Source organism: Bubalus bubalis, chromosome 21 (assembly GCF_019923935.1).
Source record: "Bubalus bubalis isolate 160015118507 breed Murrah chromosome 21, NDDB_SH_1, whole genome shotgun sequence".
Taxonomy (NCBI): Eukaryota; Metazoa; Chordata; class Mammalia; order Artiodactyla; family Bovidae; genus Bubalus; species Bubalus bubalis.
The window spans coordinates 44,884,119-44,901,430 of record NC_059177.1 but is presented as its reverse complement, the minus strand read 5'-3'; the positions used below and the strand labels follow the sequence as shown (position 1 = coordinate 44,901,430).

At 37.8% G+C, this 17,312-nt stretch overlaps 1 protein-coding gene across 6 annotated transcripts in view; it reads right to left on the bottom strand.

Moving 5' to 3' along the window:
- The window catches only part of ERC2 (ELKS/RAB6-interacting/CAST family member 2), a 1,001,125-nt gene that overhangs the window by 515,466 nt on the left and 468,347 nt on the right, over positions 1-17,312 (bottom strand). For 4 of the 6 annotated variants that reach the window (XM_044934212.2, XM_025272992.3, XM_025272989.3 and 1 more), the window contains 2 exons: positions 12,716-12,856; positions 7,588-7,728 (listed from right to left, as the gene is read on the bottom strand). In XM_044934212.2, coding sequence (XP_044790147.1) covers positions 7,588-7,728; positions 12,716-12,856 — 282 coding nt within the window. Of the gene's footprint in view, positions 1-3,463; positions 3,500-7,587; positions 7,729-12,715; positions 12,857-17,312 lie in introns of all 6 variants that reach the window. The other 2 variants (XM_025272988.3, XM_025272991.3) reach the window with 1 other exon arrangement.

The following is a 17,312-nucleotide window of genomic DNA, read 5'->3' as shown; positions in this document are numbered from 1 at the left end:
CATGCATGTGTCAAAGTTATGTAAAATGAAAGTTTTTTTGTGTGTTGGTCTAGATGTGACAGAATGCCTTTGTTCAGAGCTGGAAGAACCATGTGACATATCAGGCACTACTCAGAGCTTTTAAAAGTCCTTGGCCCCTCTTTTTATTCTACTAAAAAAATATAAATGTTGGGAAATTAACATGGAAAGATACTCTTTGGACTATTATTTATACTGGCAAAGAAAAAAAATAGAAGAAAGAAATGATTAACGTTTGGAGAATGAGCACATAGAGTAGAATATTGTTACAACCATTAAAATGGTGTTTTGGAGGAATATATGAGAAAATTTTGATGATACGTAAGAAATACAGGATATAAAAGTCAATAAAAACTTTGACAATTTGGTGAAAATAAAGAGTATTAGACAAGAAAAAGAAAAGAATGGAGCTAAGGAGAAAAGGAAGAAAAAAGGAAAAAAGGGGAAGAAGGAAGGAAAAGGGAGGGAAAGGAGAGAGAGGAAAGAAAGAAGGAAAAAGACAGAAAAGGAGACAGGAGATGAAAGAATACTGACAGTCAGTCAAAAGATGTCTGGGTGGGGAACAACCTAGATGTTCCTAGTTATTATTTCTGTGCAGTAAGATGTCTTACTACTTTTATTTTCTGCTATATCCATCCATATTTTGGCAAACTCTTCATTGTGTCCCTAACCTTATTTTTATAACTGGAAAAAAGACAATTTAAAAAAAATTCTATAAAGGATAGAAAATTCATCATGTTGCATACCTATCAGTCTAAAAAACAAACTGACCCCTTAGACTATCTGCAGACAAGAGGAGCTAAAATACTGAACTATACACTATGGAAACGGAGAAGGCAATGGCACCCCACTCCAGTACTCTTGCCTGGAAAATCTCATGGATGGAGGAGCCTGGTAGGCTGCAGTCCATGGGGTCGCTAAGAGTTGGACACGACTGAGCGACTTCACTTTCACTTTTCACTTGCATGCATTGGAGGAGGAAATGGCAACCCACTCCAGTGTTCTTGCCTGGAGAATCCCAGGGACAGCAGAGCCTGGTGGGCTGCCGTCTATGGGGTTGCACAGAGTTGGACACTACTGAAGCGACTTAGCAGCAGCAGCAGCAGCACACTATAGAAAACAGTATAAAGGTTTCTCAAAAAACTAAAAGCAGTTGTCATATGATCGAGCAATCCCTCTCCTGGCCATATATTCAGACAAAACCCTAACTCAAAAAGCTACATGCACCCCTCTCTTCACAGCAGCACTATTCACAATAGCCAAATATGGAAACAACCTAAATGCCCATCCACAGATGAATGGGTAAAGAAGATGTGGCACAGACATACAATGGACTACTACTCAGCCATAGAAAGAATGAAATAATGCCATTTTCAGCAACATGGATGGACCTAGAGATTATCACACTAAGTGAAGTAAATCAGCAAGAGAAGGACAAATACCATGTGATATCACTTACATGTGGAATATAAAATATGACACAAGTGAACTTATCTACAAACCAGAAAGGGGGAAAGAGGGAGGGAGGGATGGATTGTGAGTTTGGAATGAGCAGATGCAAACTATTACATATAGAATGACTAAACAAGATCCTCCTGTATAGCACAGGGAACTAGCTTCAATATCCTGTGATAAACCATAATGGAAAATAATATATATGTATAACTGAATCACGTTACTATTAGAGCAGAAATTAACACAGCATTGTAAATCCCATATACTTCAGTAAAATATATTTTTAAAAAGAATAATAACCTATATTAATTGGCTATATTAATAATTGGCTATATTCCCAGTGTGTCCAAACAATGGGTTAGCTTAGTTAACTCAGGGAGAAAAAATTAGTCCATGACTTTTGACTTGGTCACCTAAAGGACTGAAAAGTTTGCCTTTGCATCCTAAAGACCCATCACTGGGTTAGAGTAAAGGGAAAATCCAGTAAGTACCATGTCATCGCTATTTCTGGAAATGGTCTACAGCTTAACAGAACTGTTTCTTTGGCCCTACATATCCTGACATGGATGGTGAATTCCTATCAGAAATTAGGTAAATCAGAGCTGCTGCAGCAACAAAGCCCTCCCCACTTGCCCTCCATACACCCCAAAACCTGATATACTTTGTTTTTTTCCTGTCCTTAACTAGTAAGTGTGATACAATTTCAGTGTGATTACTTTACATCTCTTTAAAATGATCTAAAGAAAACACATACTTTCTTCAGGGTTAATGTTCAAGCATGAAGATATCCCAGTTTTAAATCTGTCTTCACATCTCCACTCACTTGAGCCTGCTTATTAATATGTCCATTCAAATATTAAGAGAAAGGAAATTTGGATTATTTTTGTTCCTCTGCTAAAAATCATATGTGGGTACAGAGGTTAATAAAGATGCTCAATGAGGCTTGAAGAATTCTGTTTCCTAAAGCAAAATTTGTTTCCAAGGATGAAGGGTGGAGGCTGAATCTGAATAAACACACCCAAGCATCTTGTGTATCATGCTATATACAACTAGGAGCAGTAACTTAACAAAAAGTTCTTGGGCGAATTGTTTCCTTTATCCCTGCTATCCCTTTTTCCCAAAATGGGAATTTATAAACAAGAAGTAATTAGAGTGCAAGATAGCACAGATCGTATCTGCCAAATGACAAATCCCATTCACTTTTATGTATTATTTCTCCCATTAAGTCACCTGAGTTGACAAAATCCCCTTCCTTTTTAATAAGTTAAAGAAACAAACTGCTTCATATAGATACACACCTGTCATTAGGATAAAAAACATACAAACAAAAAACTAGCAGTGGCATCTGGGCTATTTTACACATAATTTTACTAGTTACCTATTTTTTGTTTTTGAACCATTAAGCTATAATCAAAATTGTTACAGTTATTAGGAGAGTATATTTTAGATTGTTTTCAAATGACATGTTTTTAACCCTTGCAAAACCCATAATAATTTTAGGCATTTAGCAATCTCAAAGGGCATAGCCCTACTTTAAAATTTAAATCTATTTTAACTTCTATCACTTGAATATAACATACATTGAGTTGTTTACTATTTTACAAATGTTTTTCCTTTTGGCATAGATAACTCTGTTTGAAGAATGTGGGAAAGATTTCATGAGCCTAGATCTGCAGCTGACCTAAGTTTTTCGGGTTGCCGTCTCTGGGGTTGCACAGAGTCGAACAGGACTGAAGCGACTTAGCAGCAGCAGAGTTAATACAGAGATAATACCAGAGCTGGCAATATTTCTTTGAGTTCTTAATTTTAAAATTTCACAGACAAAAGAAATGGCAATGGCCTCTGAACAGGTCATTTCTTTTGACAAAACGGAAATGGGAAGAGAGTCATAAAGATTTCAAAACTTCCCCAATATGGCACACTGTGACATGTGGTCAATGGATCCTCATGCTTTTATATGTTACAGCGGGAACTTTCAGAAACGACTTACTGGGTTGTACATCTGATTGAACAACTGCTCAGCTTGCTACATTGCAAAGTTGGGGAGGCATTGAAGCACAGACAGGGAAAGAAGGAAAGATCCAGAAAAACAGCATTAGCTCAACAAATTCAGTGCATTTGCACAGACAAACTGGTGGTTAAAAAAGAAGAAATTTCAGTTTCTAAACATTCCACAGTGAAAGTGAGAGGCTCTAGGGAAACAGAAATGTTGACTTTGGCTCCTTTAAAAGAATAGCTGGAATAAGAAATTTAAGGTTTGTGTTACTTTCCCTTTCTCAAGTTAAATAACCCATGAAATAAAGAAAGCTGTCCACTTTTGATGATACATGAAGTGCTGGCCTCTAGCAATGAATCAGAAGAAGTGCTCTTGGCCAAGCCTGCAATTTATTACCTGAACTTCAAAGATGGTAATAATAAAAGATTAATTAAATCTTATCACTGAATTTATAGCTCTTCTTTTATATTAACACAAGCTTGACTTTTCTATTCAGTCTAACTTTAGAAAAATATAGATTAGCAAACAGCAGGTTAGCAATAACAAAATATCAGTAAGCAAGACATTACAGGATTAACAGTAAATGGGAAAAGAATTAAGTCAGTAGGAAGATTAAAGGGAACCAAAATGCAGTATTACCCATTGTCTATTACCAGTTCCTACTAGTAGTTCATAATTAAAAAATAACAGTTTTCAGTGTCTATCCTATTATGTTCTAAGTCCTTTAGAATCTATAATGCTCTTCTATTTTGTGGAAAAGATATAAATGTTTGTGGATTTAAATGTACTAAATATTATTTTAAATAGCATCCTCAAATTATAGATCTTAAATAGCTGCATCATTAATTTGGGACTCAATGTCAAGGGGTAGACGGTGAAACACTGTAAGCTTTAAGCCAAGACATTCCTTTGAAGAGCAAGAATTTATTTTTCTTCAACTTTGATGAAGTAAATGATAATTTTACTGTGGTTTTAAAAAATACCTTCCTCAAAGATGATATTAATTGGAAAATGACTTAAATAACATAAATCATGGCATTCTGAATTGCTATTGCTTCTCAAATGATTTCTAGTCATACAAGATAAATTTATGTCTACGTATTGAACACTAAATACTCACTAATATGAGTAAAGATTTCCTTACAAGTGAAACTCCAACAACAAAGTTGGAGTTCATCGACAAAACTGGAAAGATGGGGAAGGAAGAAATATATCCTGATAACCTTGCTGCCTGACGCTGAGCGAGTTCTCTATAGACACAGGGTGGTTGTCAGTGCCACAGTGCTCACAGGCCTTACTTTGGCAGCTGCCTTGAGTTTGAAATCTGGCTGACCAGGTGTGTGGAGCTGTTTTTAAGAGGTGGGATGGAATGTGTAAGAAGTTCCTTTTCTGCCTTTAGTGACCATTTTCAACACAAACTATTTGGAAATGTCTTAAATTGACATAGTGCAGTAAAGAGTTAAAAGCAACTATGCGTATGAATGTCCTCCACAAACTTTTCTGTTAAAAACTCATCTTACCAATTTCTAGCATTGTTTATAAGACAAAAGCAGATTTAAATCACAATTTGGATTCCACTGTCACTAGCAGACAAGGTTTCTGTTCAGCTAAACACATCACCAATGTTGTATAGATTTTATGGCAAAAATACCTGAGCGCTCACAAATCTTGAGCAAAACTCCACTGGGAACTCATGGTTTATTTATGACATAATAAAACTATTATGTTTTCAGCTTTCATTTAGTAACCCTTTATATTTTATTCACAAGTCACATACCCTTTTATTTAAAAGGAGGCCCAGACACTCCTTAAGCTTTTATAGCTGCTTATTTTTCCATGAGTAAATGTTGTGTATATATGTATATTCACAAATTTTTGGCTTATATTTTAAAATATTTCATGTAGACTTCAATTCTTTTTAAGGTGATGGGTACTTGAGGTTTTTATGGAATTATTTATTAGCAGAAATTAAAGGCTACTAGAAAAAGTATTTTAAACTTTTGAATTTGGTTGATGTAGAGGGCCAAAAATAATAAAATAATTACTGCACGTTAGGTATAAAAATATTTATATTATAATTACCTTATTAATCTCACTGTATTATGCACGTAGGAGATAATATAAGCAAGATGTATATACTTAGAAATAAATTATCTTTTCATAAATTAAATAGGTCCTTTACAGCAAGATAACCATATTTGTTACTTCAATCCTGGGGATGTGGCAGAATGCTGAAATGTTATCAGGAATAATACTAAAATATTTATCAGATTTGATCTACAAATTTCAGTATATGATGTCTATCTGAAAGTCTAAGGAAATCACATGCTTTCACTGACTTTGCAGCTTAACTCTAACTATGTTGAAAGACACTAAGTTGAATTGTACAGATGTTCACCTATTACTAGCTAAGTCATATTCATGGAAACTATGAACATCAATATATGAACCTCTTACTTTTAAGAGGATTGCCAGTTCCATAGATGCCTTACACTAAAAGGGAGGGGGTCAAGTATGTATCTGAAGACATAATATGTGGAATGCCCTCAACTCCATAACGGTTCCTCAGAGTTGATGAAAGGCAGTTTTCATGCCCAGGTATAGTGGGAGTCCTCCTTCAGGACCTAGCATACTTCAAGTGAGGTGAGATGACTCAAGAACCACCACAGGGAGCCAACAAAATTCTCTCACAGAGTTATCTTGGAGTCCGCTTTATGATCACAAAAATGTTTATTATATAAAAAGTACCATTCATAGGTTCATTTCTTGATATGCATATGCATGTATAACATATTGCAGAACACATTCATATATGTGTCAAGAATATATATCATACACCCAATGCATAAATAGCCAAGTCAATCGCCATTTAAACACCTTCAAAGGGGCAATTTAAACTCTATTTATTGCTTGAGATTTCTGCTTAAATAGACTTTACTTTTAAAAAGTGAGATGATGAGTGGATTAGGAAATAGACTTTGTAATAAAAAGATTCTCTGGCTCTTGTTGTAAAGAGATTTGATCCATATATTTATCTTTTTCTGTATTACTAAGGGGACTTGATTAGTGTGGAATCTCATGACAGTTTCCTCAAATTCTATGATGACATGAACACAGAATAATCACATTTCAGTTATACATTGCATCATGCATATGAAATAGTATATTAAGTTTTAAAATATCCAGAAGAATTTCTCCACAGATATATGATGCTTTTACATCCCTATTATCCATATCATATATTTTTATAACTTTGGCAAACGAATCCCCATTTCAGTGTGCTATGAATTATACATAGTCACATTTTATTATATGGTCTGTTTGTTTAGATTCTTATCATCTCTTCTGAATAAGCTTATAATTGTCAAAGGGAAACAAAATGCTTAAACTCATAATGTTATGAGTTTTACGTGAACAATGAATGCAGACGTACCAAACAACACAAGGAAAAAGTCAAAGGAAGGATGCATGACTGGAAATGTACTCCACAAAAATGTCCAGTTCAGAGAAAACATGTTAATACTGCAATGCAAAGACCCTGTTTTCTTTACTGAAGCCTTAAACATATAAACTTGCTAAAACACTAAGGCCATTTCTGGTCAAGTATAAATAGTCAATCCATAGAGCTTCCAAGGATTTGACTATTTTCACAAACTTCTAGAAATTTAATATTGTTGGGTAAACTTCTGCAAAGTCCCCTCTCCCCCAAAACTGACCTGCTTCTGAAAAGTAGTAAAAGTTTACCAATGTATAACAGGGCTCCTGGATTCTTTGACTTATTGAAAACTTTTACTGTAAAACATTTATCTTTCTTTATGGTTGAGATTTGCCCAGAGAGTAATGGCTGATCTTTATAATATTTTTCACTTCTACTACTATTTTCATCTATTTCTCAAGCTTTTTTTTTTTTTTGCCCCAGACAGGAAACCTAAGATAACTTTTCATGTTCAGAGACAGATCTGATGCAGACTTCTTAGGAATAAAGATTGCTTAATTAATCCTTTTATCAGCAGATGACAAAAGATAAGGGGTTTCTGTTTTTTGAAAAATGTCTCTTCCTTTCCTATTTTATCAATTCATTATAAAATGAGTATGTTTTTTTCTTAGATATCACTTACCTTTTTTAACTGTGCTTCCAATTTGCTACATTCTTCTTTCTTTTGTTCAATGGCTATCTCTAGAGATTTTAATTTGGAGTCCCTTTTCAGCCCTGCTGAGGCTAATGAAGATGCATGTTCCTTGAGGTCAATTAAACTAGACTGAAAGGAAAAGAATACTAGTAAGTAAAACAGTGTAATTTCTACTAGCAATGTCTTCAATTTTAATACACTGACTACATACACAGCAATAAAGTGTGCATTAGACAGAGAGGGTTAATAAGTCTTACTTAGGTAACAATAGTTGACTCTGGCCAGGAAATTAAAGTTGGCCAGTTTATAGAAGCGAGCAGGATCTAATTGCAGTAGAATCAAATGCGACCAAATGCTGTGGTCAGTAAATGCATGTTTCATGTCTCAAAGTTATGCTAATGATCTACGTCCCAAGGTAGTCTTTACACATCACGGCAAAACAGACACCCTGAACCTTCCATTTACATTTACTGCTGTCAGGTGGTGCAGCATCTAAGAAAAATATGAAAGAAAATACCAACTTTAACGCTTTTCTCCCCCCAAAGGGCAAATCATGTATACAAGAAGAATCCAAGTAAGTCTTTATCAAATTCCATTGCTTTAGCAGAAAAATGACCAATGTTATTTCAAACATCTCCCATAGAATCAAAGGTAAATTTATTTAAAAATTCAGAGCAAATTTTATGTCTTAGTCCTTTGTAAATTCAGATTCAGGAATATAATGAATCCCTCCAACTCAGACATGGGGTTACCCAAGTTGTTCTAGAAACCAAGAGGTTCCCTGTATAGTACAAATTCCAAAAGGTAAAGAAATAACACTTGCATATATCACAGTGCACAACTTTGCTACCTAGGAGGGCAACGTCTACCAGCAAACATGAAATGGTTAGCAACATCTATCTATGTGACTAAAATGTTCAGGTTCCACCCAAAACCAGATATGATGCATTTATTTTATATCCATTTGCAACGCCTAGGAAGACACTAAGCAAACAGCAGTTTCTTAGTAAATGATGTGGTCTCATACTTTATTGCAGAATGAGCACTGGAATAACCATATTGATGATGATACCACCACAATCACCCAGCAAGCAATCCAAGTTCTAACAAGTGAGTTAGAGTTAGAACTCAACTCTGAGTGACAGGTTAGCCATCCTCATTTTTCAGGTCAGGAAACTGAAGCTCACATGAGGCCTTGTCTTCAGCAAGGTTCTCAAGCCATTAATGGGAGATATACATCTTGAGCTTCCCTGGTGGCTCAGATAGTAAAGCGTCTGCCTGCAATGCGGGAGACTTGGGTTCGATCCCTGGGTTAGAAGATCTCCTGGAGAAGGAAATGGCAACCCACTCCAGTATTCTTGCCTGGAGAATCCCACGGACAGAGGAGCATGGTAGGCTACAGTCCATGGGGTCGCAAAAAGTCGGACACGACTGAGCGAGCTTCACATACATCTCAAACCCAGGTTTCCAACCCCAATTTCAATGGTGTTTTCATGTAACTTCCACAGAAACAATAAAGGACCTTATAACCCTGGTGGCTCAGATGGTAAAGAATCTACCTGGGTTCAATCCCTGGATTGGGAAGATCCCCTGGAGGAGGGCATGGCAACCCACTCCAGTATTCTTGCCTGGACATTCCCTTGGACAGAGGAACCTCGTGGGCTACAGTCCATGTGGTTACAAAGAGTTGGACACGACTGAGCAATTAAGCACAGCATAATCCACATACTTTGTCACGGTGAAAACTATGATCACCCCAACTAAATTATAAGCTCCTTGCTAATAAAAATTGCTTGCCTTTATAAATTTTAAATTGCCAGGTGTAATATTAATAGCTCTATGTGTCAACTTAGCTAGTTAGCCATAGTCTCCAGTTACTCAATCAAACAGTAATCTCAGTGTTATTGTAGAGATATTTTGAAGACATGACTAACATCTACAATGAGTTCACTTTAAGTAAAGAATATTATTCTTCATAATCTGGGTGGGCCTGATCCTATTAGCTGAAAGTTCTTAGAAGCAGAATGAGGTTTCCTTCAGGCAGAAGAAACTCCTCCTATGGATGGAAGCATTAGCTTCTGTCTGAGAGTTTCTAGCCCATCCTGCCTTCTGTGTGAATTCTGTGTGAATTTTGGACTTCCTTAGCCAGCCCCCATAACTATGTAAGTCAATTCCTTGCAATAAATTTCTTAATATGATTAAACTTCTTAATGCAGCTGTTTTTCTGATGGAAGCTTGACTGACATACTGAGCCCAGTGGCAGGCACATTATTATACAGGAACAATAAATGTGTGCAGAAGTGCCTGTCTGAAATTCATACAATGTAACCAGTGTTTACAAAATTATTTTCATTTAAAGTTTACACTCTACCAAGTCATCAAAATCTTTTTTCAATTAGAAGCACATATTAATATACATATTGCTTTTAGGGTGCAAACACAGGAATAACATTTGGAATCCGTGAAGAAAGCTGTAAATGAGACAGAAGCTTCAGTGCGTTTTCTTTCATACTAACTATAGGAACTACAGACTCTGCAGCTTTTATATTCTTTATATATCAAAGAATGATAATCTTATCAAAGAAATAACCTCTTCTCTAAAAACCAGTGAACTTAAATTTTAGAGAACATAAATTTTGCTGCTAAGCTTCCACTAAATTCCTATTACTGATCAATTCTTTCCTTCTTGGACTCTTAATTTACTTTACTTTAATTACAGTACTTTAATCTGTTTCAGGTCAGTTCAGTCACTTAGTCATGTCTGACTCTTTGCAACCCCATGGACTGCAGAATGCCAGGCTTCCCTGTCCATCACCAACTCCTGGAGCTTACTCAAACTCATGTCCGTCGAGTTGGTGATACCATCCAACCCTCATCCTCTGTCGTCCCCTTCTCCTCCTGCCTTCAATCTTTCTCAGTACCAGGGTCTTTTCAAATGAGTCAGTTCTTTGCATCAGATGGCCGAAGTATAGGAGTTTCAGATTTAGCATCAGTCTTTCCAATGAATATTCAGGACTGATTTTCTTTAGGGTGGACTGGTTGGATCTCCTTGTAGTCCAAGGGACTCTCAAGAGTCTTCTCCAACACCACAGTTCAAAAGCATAAATTCTTCAGTGGTCAGCTTTCTTAACAGTCCAACTCTCACATCCATACATGACTACTGGAAAAACCATATCTTTGACTAGACGGACCTTTGTTGGCAAAGTAATGTCTCTGCTTTTTAATATGCTGTCTAGGTTGGTCATAGCTTTTCTTCCAAGGAACAAGCGTCTTTTAATTTCATGGTTGCAGTCACCATCTACAGTGATTTTGGAACCCAAAAAAATAAAGTCTGTCACTGTTCCCATTGTTTCCGTATCTATTTGCCATGAAGTAATGGGACCAGATGCCATGATCTTAGTTTTCTGAATATTGAGTTTTAAGGCAACTTTTTCACTCTCCTCTTTCACTTTCATCAAGAGGCTCTTTAGTTCTTCTTCGCTTTCTGCCAGAAGGGTGGTGTCATTCTCATATCTGAGATTATTGATATTTCTTCTGGCAATCTTGATTCCAGCTTGTGCTTCATCCAGCCCAGCATTTCACATGATGTACTCTGTATATAAGTTAAATAAGCCGGGTGACAAGATACAGCCTTGACGTACTCCTTTTCCAATTTAGAACCAGTCTGCTGTTCCATGTCCTGTTCTGTTACTTCTTGACCTGCATACAGATTTCTCAGGAGGCAGGTCAGGTGGTCTGGTATTCCCATCTCTTGAAGAATTTTCCACAGTTTGTCCTGATCTACATGGTCAAAGGCTTTGGCAGTCAATAAAGCAGCAGTAGATGTTTTTCTGGAATTTTCTTGCTTTTCGATGATCCAGTTGGCAATTTGATCTCTGGTTCCTCTGCCTTTTCTAAATCCAGCTTGAACATGTGGAAGTTCACAGTTCATGTACTGTTGAAGCCTGTCTTGGAGAATTTTAAGCACTACTTTGTAGCATATGAGATGAGTTCAATTGTGCAGTAGTTTGAGCATTCTTTGGCATTGCCTTTCTTTGGGATTGGAATGAAAACTGACCTTTTCTGTTCCTATGGCCACTGCTGAGTTTTCCAAATTTGCTGGCATACTGAGTGCAGCACTTTTCACAGCATCATATTTTAGGATTTGAAATAGCTCAACTAGAATTCCATCACCTCCACTAGCTTTGTTCATGGTAATGCTTCCTAAGGCCCACTTGACTTCGCATCAGGTTTAAAATTACCAAAATCCAAGGGCTGAAGTGACACTCTGGAGCTGGGAAATTAGCAACTATGCTGGGATACAATCCAACAGGGCAAAAGAAGGAACGTGTCATAAAGGAGACAAACCTGTTCTGCAAACAAAATGAAGTGTCCAATTGTGGACCATGGCATGTATCTCAGGGTTTTGGAGACTGAAGAAAAGAATGTGCACATTACTGCTTCACACACTTCACCACAGCACTGCTAAGTAAACTGAAGGGGTTATAGGTATTCCTCAGTACATGGATACTTTTCATAACCACCACACAAGAAATTTCTTTAAAGCAGGTTGTTTTACATTATAAATGCAGATGAGATTTGTATTCTGTATCCATGTTTGCACTAGCATTAAAACACTGTTTCAGACTGAGCAGCCACAACCTTTTCCTATGGGCCCAGCATGGTACCACATCTCCTAACCTGGGGGTATCGACTGATTCATTTCAGAATTGTAGATGAATGCATAGCACCCAACACAAGGATTAGTACCTAACAGACCCTCAGTAAATTGGAGCTATTGTTATTATTGTCAGTGCTTTTGTTGTTCTTGTTATCTCAAACAAGAGATCATGAGATCCTTCAAGCCATATGAACATGGCAAGACAGCAAGAAAACTTCCAAGGGATTACATGATATGTGGTTATTACAGTACAGAAGATATGCACAGAGCATCACCGGATAAAGGGAGTCACAGTGAATACTGTTCTGTAAATTCAGAGAGCTTTATAAAGCAAAGGTAACTAGATCCCCCAAGTCTTCACACAGTCCCTCAAATTAAGTCTCTAGTCTGCCTCAGCTACATGGATGTGGGTTGATGAGGACTACTCATGTGGTGCACTTGTTTCTCCAGACTCACCTCTTTTTCTGTCAGCTCAGCTTGTAAAGCATTGACCTTCTCTTTCAGGTCTTTGTTCTCTTTTCGGAATGATTCTATCTCTTCTAGTCTTTCCCGATCATCTCTCTCCCTTTGTTCTTTCAAACGCTCAATTATTCTTTCCTGTGAGGCAATTGCCCAATTAAAGAAAAAAAAAAGTGAGAATCTATCAGTGTGCGTGCCAAGGCATGCTACAGAATGAAATAAGAAACAATACACATAAGAAGTGCTCCTATGTGTATTGGACTCAACATACGCAAGGTATTCAAAATTGGGTTTGTGAAGAGAGGTTGTGCATAACAGTATTTGGGAAAGACAGTCAACCACAGCTTTCAGCTTGTTAATCAAAGTTAGTACCACAGGGTTGTCATGGACCTCAATGCTCAAGTTCATGGTGGTACCAGGGATTTCCAAGAGCAATTCCAGAAGAATGAGGTTCAGGCACCAAAACCCAAAGCCTTGTATGAGGAAGGGGAAGACACAGAACCAAACTCTTGGATCAACCCTCTTTGCTTGGCTTTCCCATCTGATGTCAAATAACCTTCCTTGATTTCTGAAGACTCTTTTTGTGAGAAAGAGGATCAGAGAGAGGCAGGACCTAGACCCTCAAGAACATAAAGCTGAACTCACAGTGAGAACTTGATACAAAATAAGTATTAAGTTCATTATGTAAATGATTTTCCAATGTATCTGGAGGCGTTTATTTACTTCCATGTTTTTTTCAACGATTTCTTGGCCATCAGTAGAGACTCAAAAACATTGCTAGAGTTTCTCAGAGCTATCTGAGGCACTATCTCCTGGACTACAGTCCTCATTTTGCCGCAAATAATACTTAACTCACAACTCTCAAAAGGACAAAAAAGAAAAGAAAAGAAAACACTGTTAGAATTTGAGCAAAGTTCAAACAGAAGTTTTCTTTACTAAGAGGTCGCTACTGCTGGGCACTGTGATACCTTCTCACCTAGTCCTCATCACACCTGTACAATCTGAACTAGGACTACTGGTAACAGAATAGTGGGGAGGAAAGCCAGGCTTACAGAGGCCAGTTGACTCATCCAAGGTGACCCAGCTCAGAAACAGAAGGCCCACCCTGACACCCAGGGCTGTCTGAGTCTTAGCCACGTCCTAGGGAACACACTGCCACAAACACAAGTCATTCAAAGAGATGTGAGTACCTGACTGCCCTTGAGTTTTATGTCTAAATAAAAACATTACTTTGGTAGATACATTTTCCAAACGGATGAAATCTTTCTGATATCAAAATAAGAACTTTTTTTTTTTTTTTTTAAGGAAAATTCTGCTCAGGTAAAATTTGAGTTCGATTTCTGAAACTTGTGTCAAATTATACAACACCTATTTGGATTTTCTTCTAGATGGTCATGTTAAAAAATTTTGGTGCAAGAATGATTCTTAGGTGCACTGGGATGACCCAGAGGGATGGTACGGGGAGGGAGGAGGGAGGGGGGTTCAGGATGGGGAACACGTGTATACCCGTGGCGGATTCATGTTGCTGTATGGCAAAACCAATACAATATTGTAAAGCAATTAGCCTCCAATTAAAATAAATAAATTTATAATAAAATAAAAAAATTTAAAAAGGAACACACTGAGACACATATTAATCAAACTAACAAAAATTAAATACAAATAAAAAATGTTAAAAAAAAAAAAAAGAATATTGTCTTTCATATTCTGAAATTCCCTGGTGGTCCAGTGGTTAAGGATCTGCCTGCCAATGCAGGGGACACGGGTTTGATCCCTGATCCAGGAAGCTCCCATGTACTGTGAGGCAACTAAGCCCATGTACCACAACTCCTGAAGCCCACTCACCCTAGAACCCATGCTCTGCAACAAGAGAAGCCACCACAGTGAGAAGCATGTGCATTGCAACTAAAGTAGTCTCCACTCACTGCAACTAGAGAAAGCCCATGTGCAGCAATGAAGACACAGCACAGCCAAAAACTAATTTAAAAAAAAAGAATATTGTTATTTATATTCTTATAAGTATATAGGTACAAGACAAAGCCTGATACACAAGACAACTATAATTATAAAATACACAGCTTTTAAAAATACAATGTTTAATGTAGAGGGAAGTTAGTTTGAACACTTGGCCTATGATTTAAGATCCCCCAGGGAAGTACTTAGGCTTCCCTGGTGGCTGAGATGGTAAAGAATCTGCCTACAATGCGGGAGACCTGGGTTCAATCCCTGGATTGGGAAGATCCCCTGGAGGAGGGAATGATAACCCACTCCAAAATTCTTGCCTGGAGAATCCCCATGGACAGAGGGGCCTGGTGGGCTCTAGTCCATAGTGTCACAAAGAGTTGGACACAACTGAGTGACTAAGCACAGCACAGCACGGCACAGGGAAGCAACTGTTCTAACCCAATGACAATGATTTATATGTCTAATGCTTTCAAGGAGGGAAAAAATCCCACTGTTGTTTTTAATTATTTAAAAATACCTTAAAATGAAATATATTTTTACAACAGTGTGGGTTGAAATGGCAAAAATTATTCTATTAATTGTATTTGTTTCTTCTTGATTTCATTACTATCCTATTTTACTCATCTGTGCTATGGGGGGGTCTATGACTATGTGATCAATGGAAGGAGGAAATGGCCTCAGCGCACAGTAAATCTCTCAAGGACTTTTAACAATTTCAGCAATTGAGCCCACACTGCCTTTGGCCTGCACCTACTGCCAAAGCCTCACAACTGGTCACCCAGTGAGCAGACCCTCTCTGTCCTGTCACTTACAGCCCATAGTGTCAGAGTGACATTTTTAAAGCCCCAAACTGACCATGTGGTGGTGGCGTAGTCAGTAAGTCCTATCCAACACATGTAACTTCAAGGACTGTGGCCCACCAGGCTCCTCTGTCCATGGGATTTCCCAGGCAAGAATACTGGAGTGAGTTGCCATTTCCTTCTCCAGAGGATCTTCCCAACCCAGGGACCAAACCTGGGTCTTCTTTACTGACTGACTCACCAGGGAGGCCCTGACCAAACTGGTCACATCAACTCATTATTTAGAAACTTTCCCAGGAATCACTCTGGCCAGAACATGTGGCATTTATTCCCACTAGACAGGCTTATTGCATAATCACTCTCTCAGCCTAGCTTTCCAAAGGGCAACATTCAAATCTTACGATTCTCTTAACTCAGGCCTGAGCAAATTGCCTGGCATACAACAGGCAATTAAAAAGGCTGAGGGAAGGAACATGAAATTCAAATTAGGGGTGACCCTGTCTTCAAAAGAAGGGAAATAAAATTAAGTATGCATGTTAACATCCAGAAGGTGTCAGAGTCACTTGGAAATGAGGTTGATCTGCCCTAAGCACTTGTACTATTGACTGGGCATTGATGACAAAGCAAATCAGCAAGCAGTGTAATGTTTTTAAGTGTTATTGATGATTCAATACTACAAAATATTTCTCTGTCAATCACAAAACTAATTTAACCATCAGCCGCGCAGGGCCAGATGTCAAAAACATGTGTTAAAAGGCCCTAATATGCCATGATCTACTTGATTAACAGCTAACTTGCAGAAATTCCAACAATGTGTTCTTGTTTTAGTCTTATTTGCATTGGCAAGTGTTCCTTGTGCACCCATCTGGCTGTGCACAGGTCTAATCTACTTGCGCTTTATCACTAGATGGGAACTGCATGGCAGTGGCCTCCAGCTCTGGTATCTGGCTGTCTCAACTGCTTATCTGCCATGTGGCTTTATAAATACTGGGGGCTCCATGAGCTTCTGTGTGTCAGTCCTGGAGCTAAGTCATACTCAGTCTTAACTCACTAAGGGGCATTATTATTATTTTTTTTTTACACATTCTGTATATCTGAATAAGTTCTGGGAAATTAAAAGGAATAATACATTCCCTGGGATGAAATAATAATAATCCAAGTGAAAAGGTGACTAGTGCCTAATAGGTTCTATTCATCAGCCAAAAGACAGCAAATAATTAAATATTCTTATAAGTCTACAATTTCTAATTAATCATTTTCTTTTTTTGCACCATGTCTTGTTGTAGAGGATCTGTTAATTTATATGTGGATAAAAATGGAACTTGTGAGGGAAAGGTCACTGAAAGAGATTGTACTGTCAAACACAAAGACCAGAACATTTGAGTTTAGTCCCATTCCGTCACCCATGAGCTGAGCAGTCTTGAGATAACCCAGGGGGGGCAAATAAGTCCCAACCAAGGGCCAGCTTAGGGTACATGTGGCTTCCCAGAGCGCTGCATTGAGACGTTAACTGGTGTCATAGTTGATTAATGACATCTACCCAGGGCCCAGAATAGATACTGGACCAGAATAGAACAGTGCTGCACAGGTCCCAAGTTTTCATCTCTGGGCATGTCATTCCACCTCACTGAACCCAATTCCCATCTTTAAAATGAAAGAGCATGGATTTACTGTTTCTCAAAGTATGGCCTTCCAAACATTTGCATCAGAATCACTGGTCATCCTTGTTAAATCAAAGATTCCTGGGCCCCACAGCAGAGCACAGAATCAAAATCACTAGGATATGGGACCCAGAGAACTATACTTTAAGAAGTTTTCTTAATTAGTGG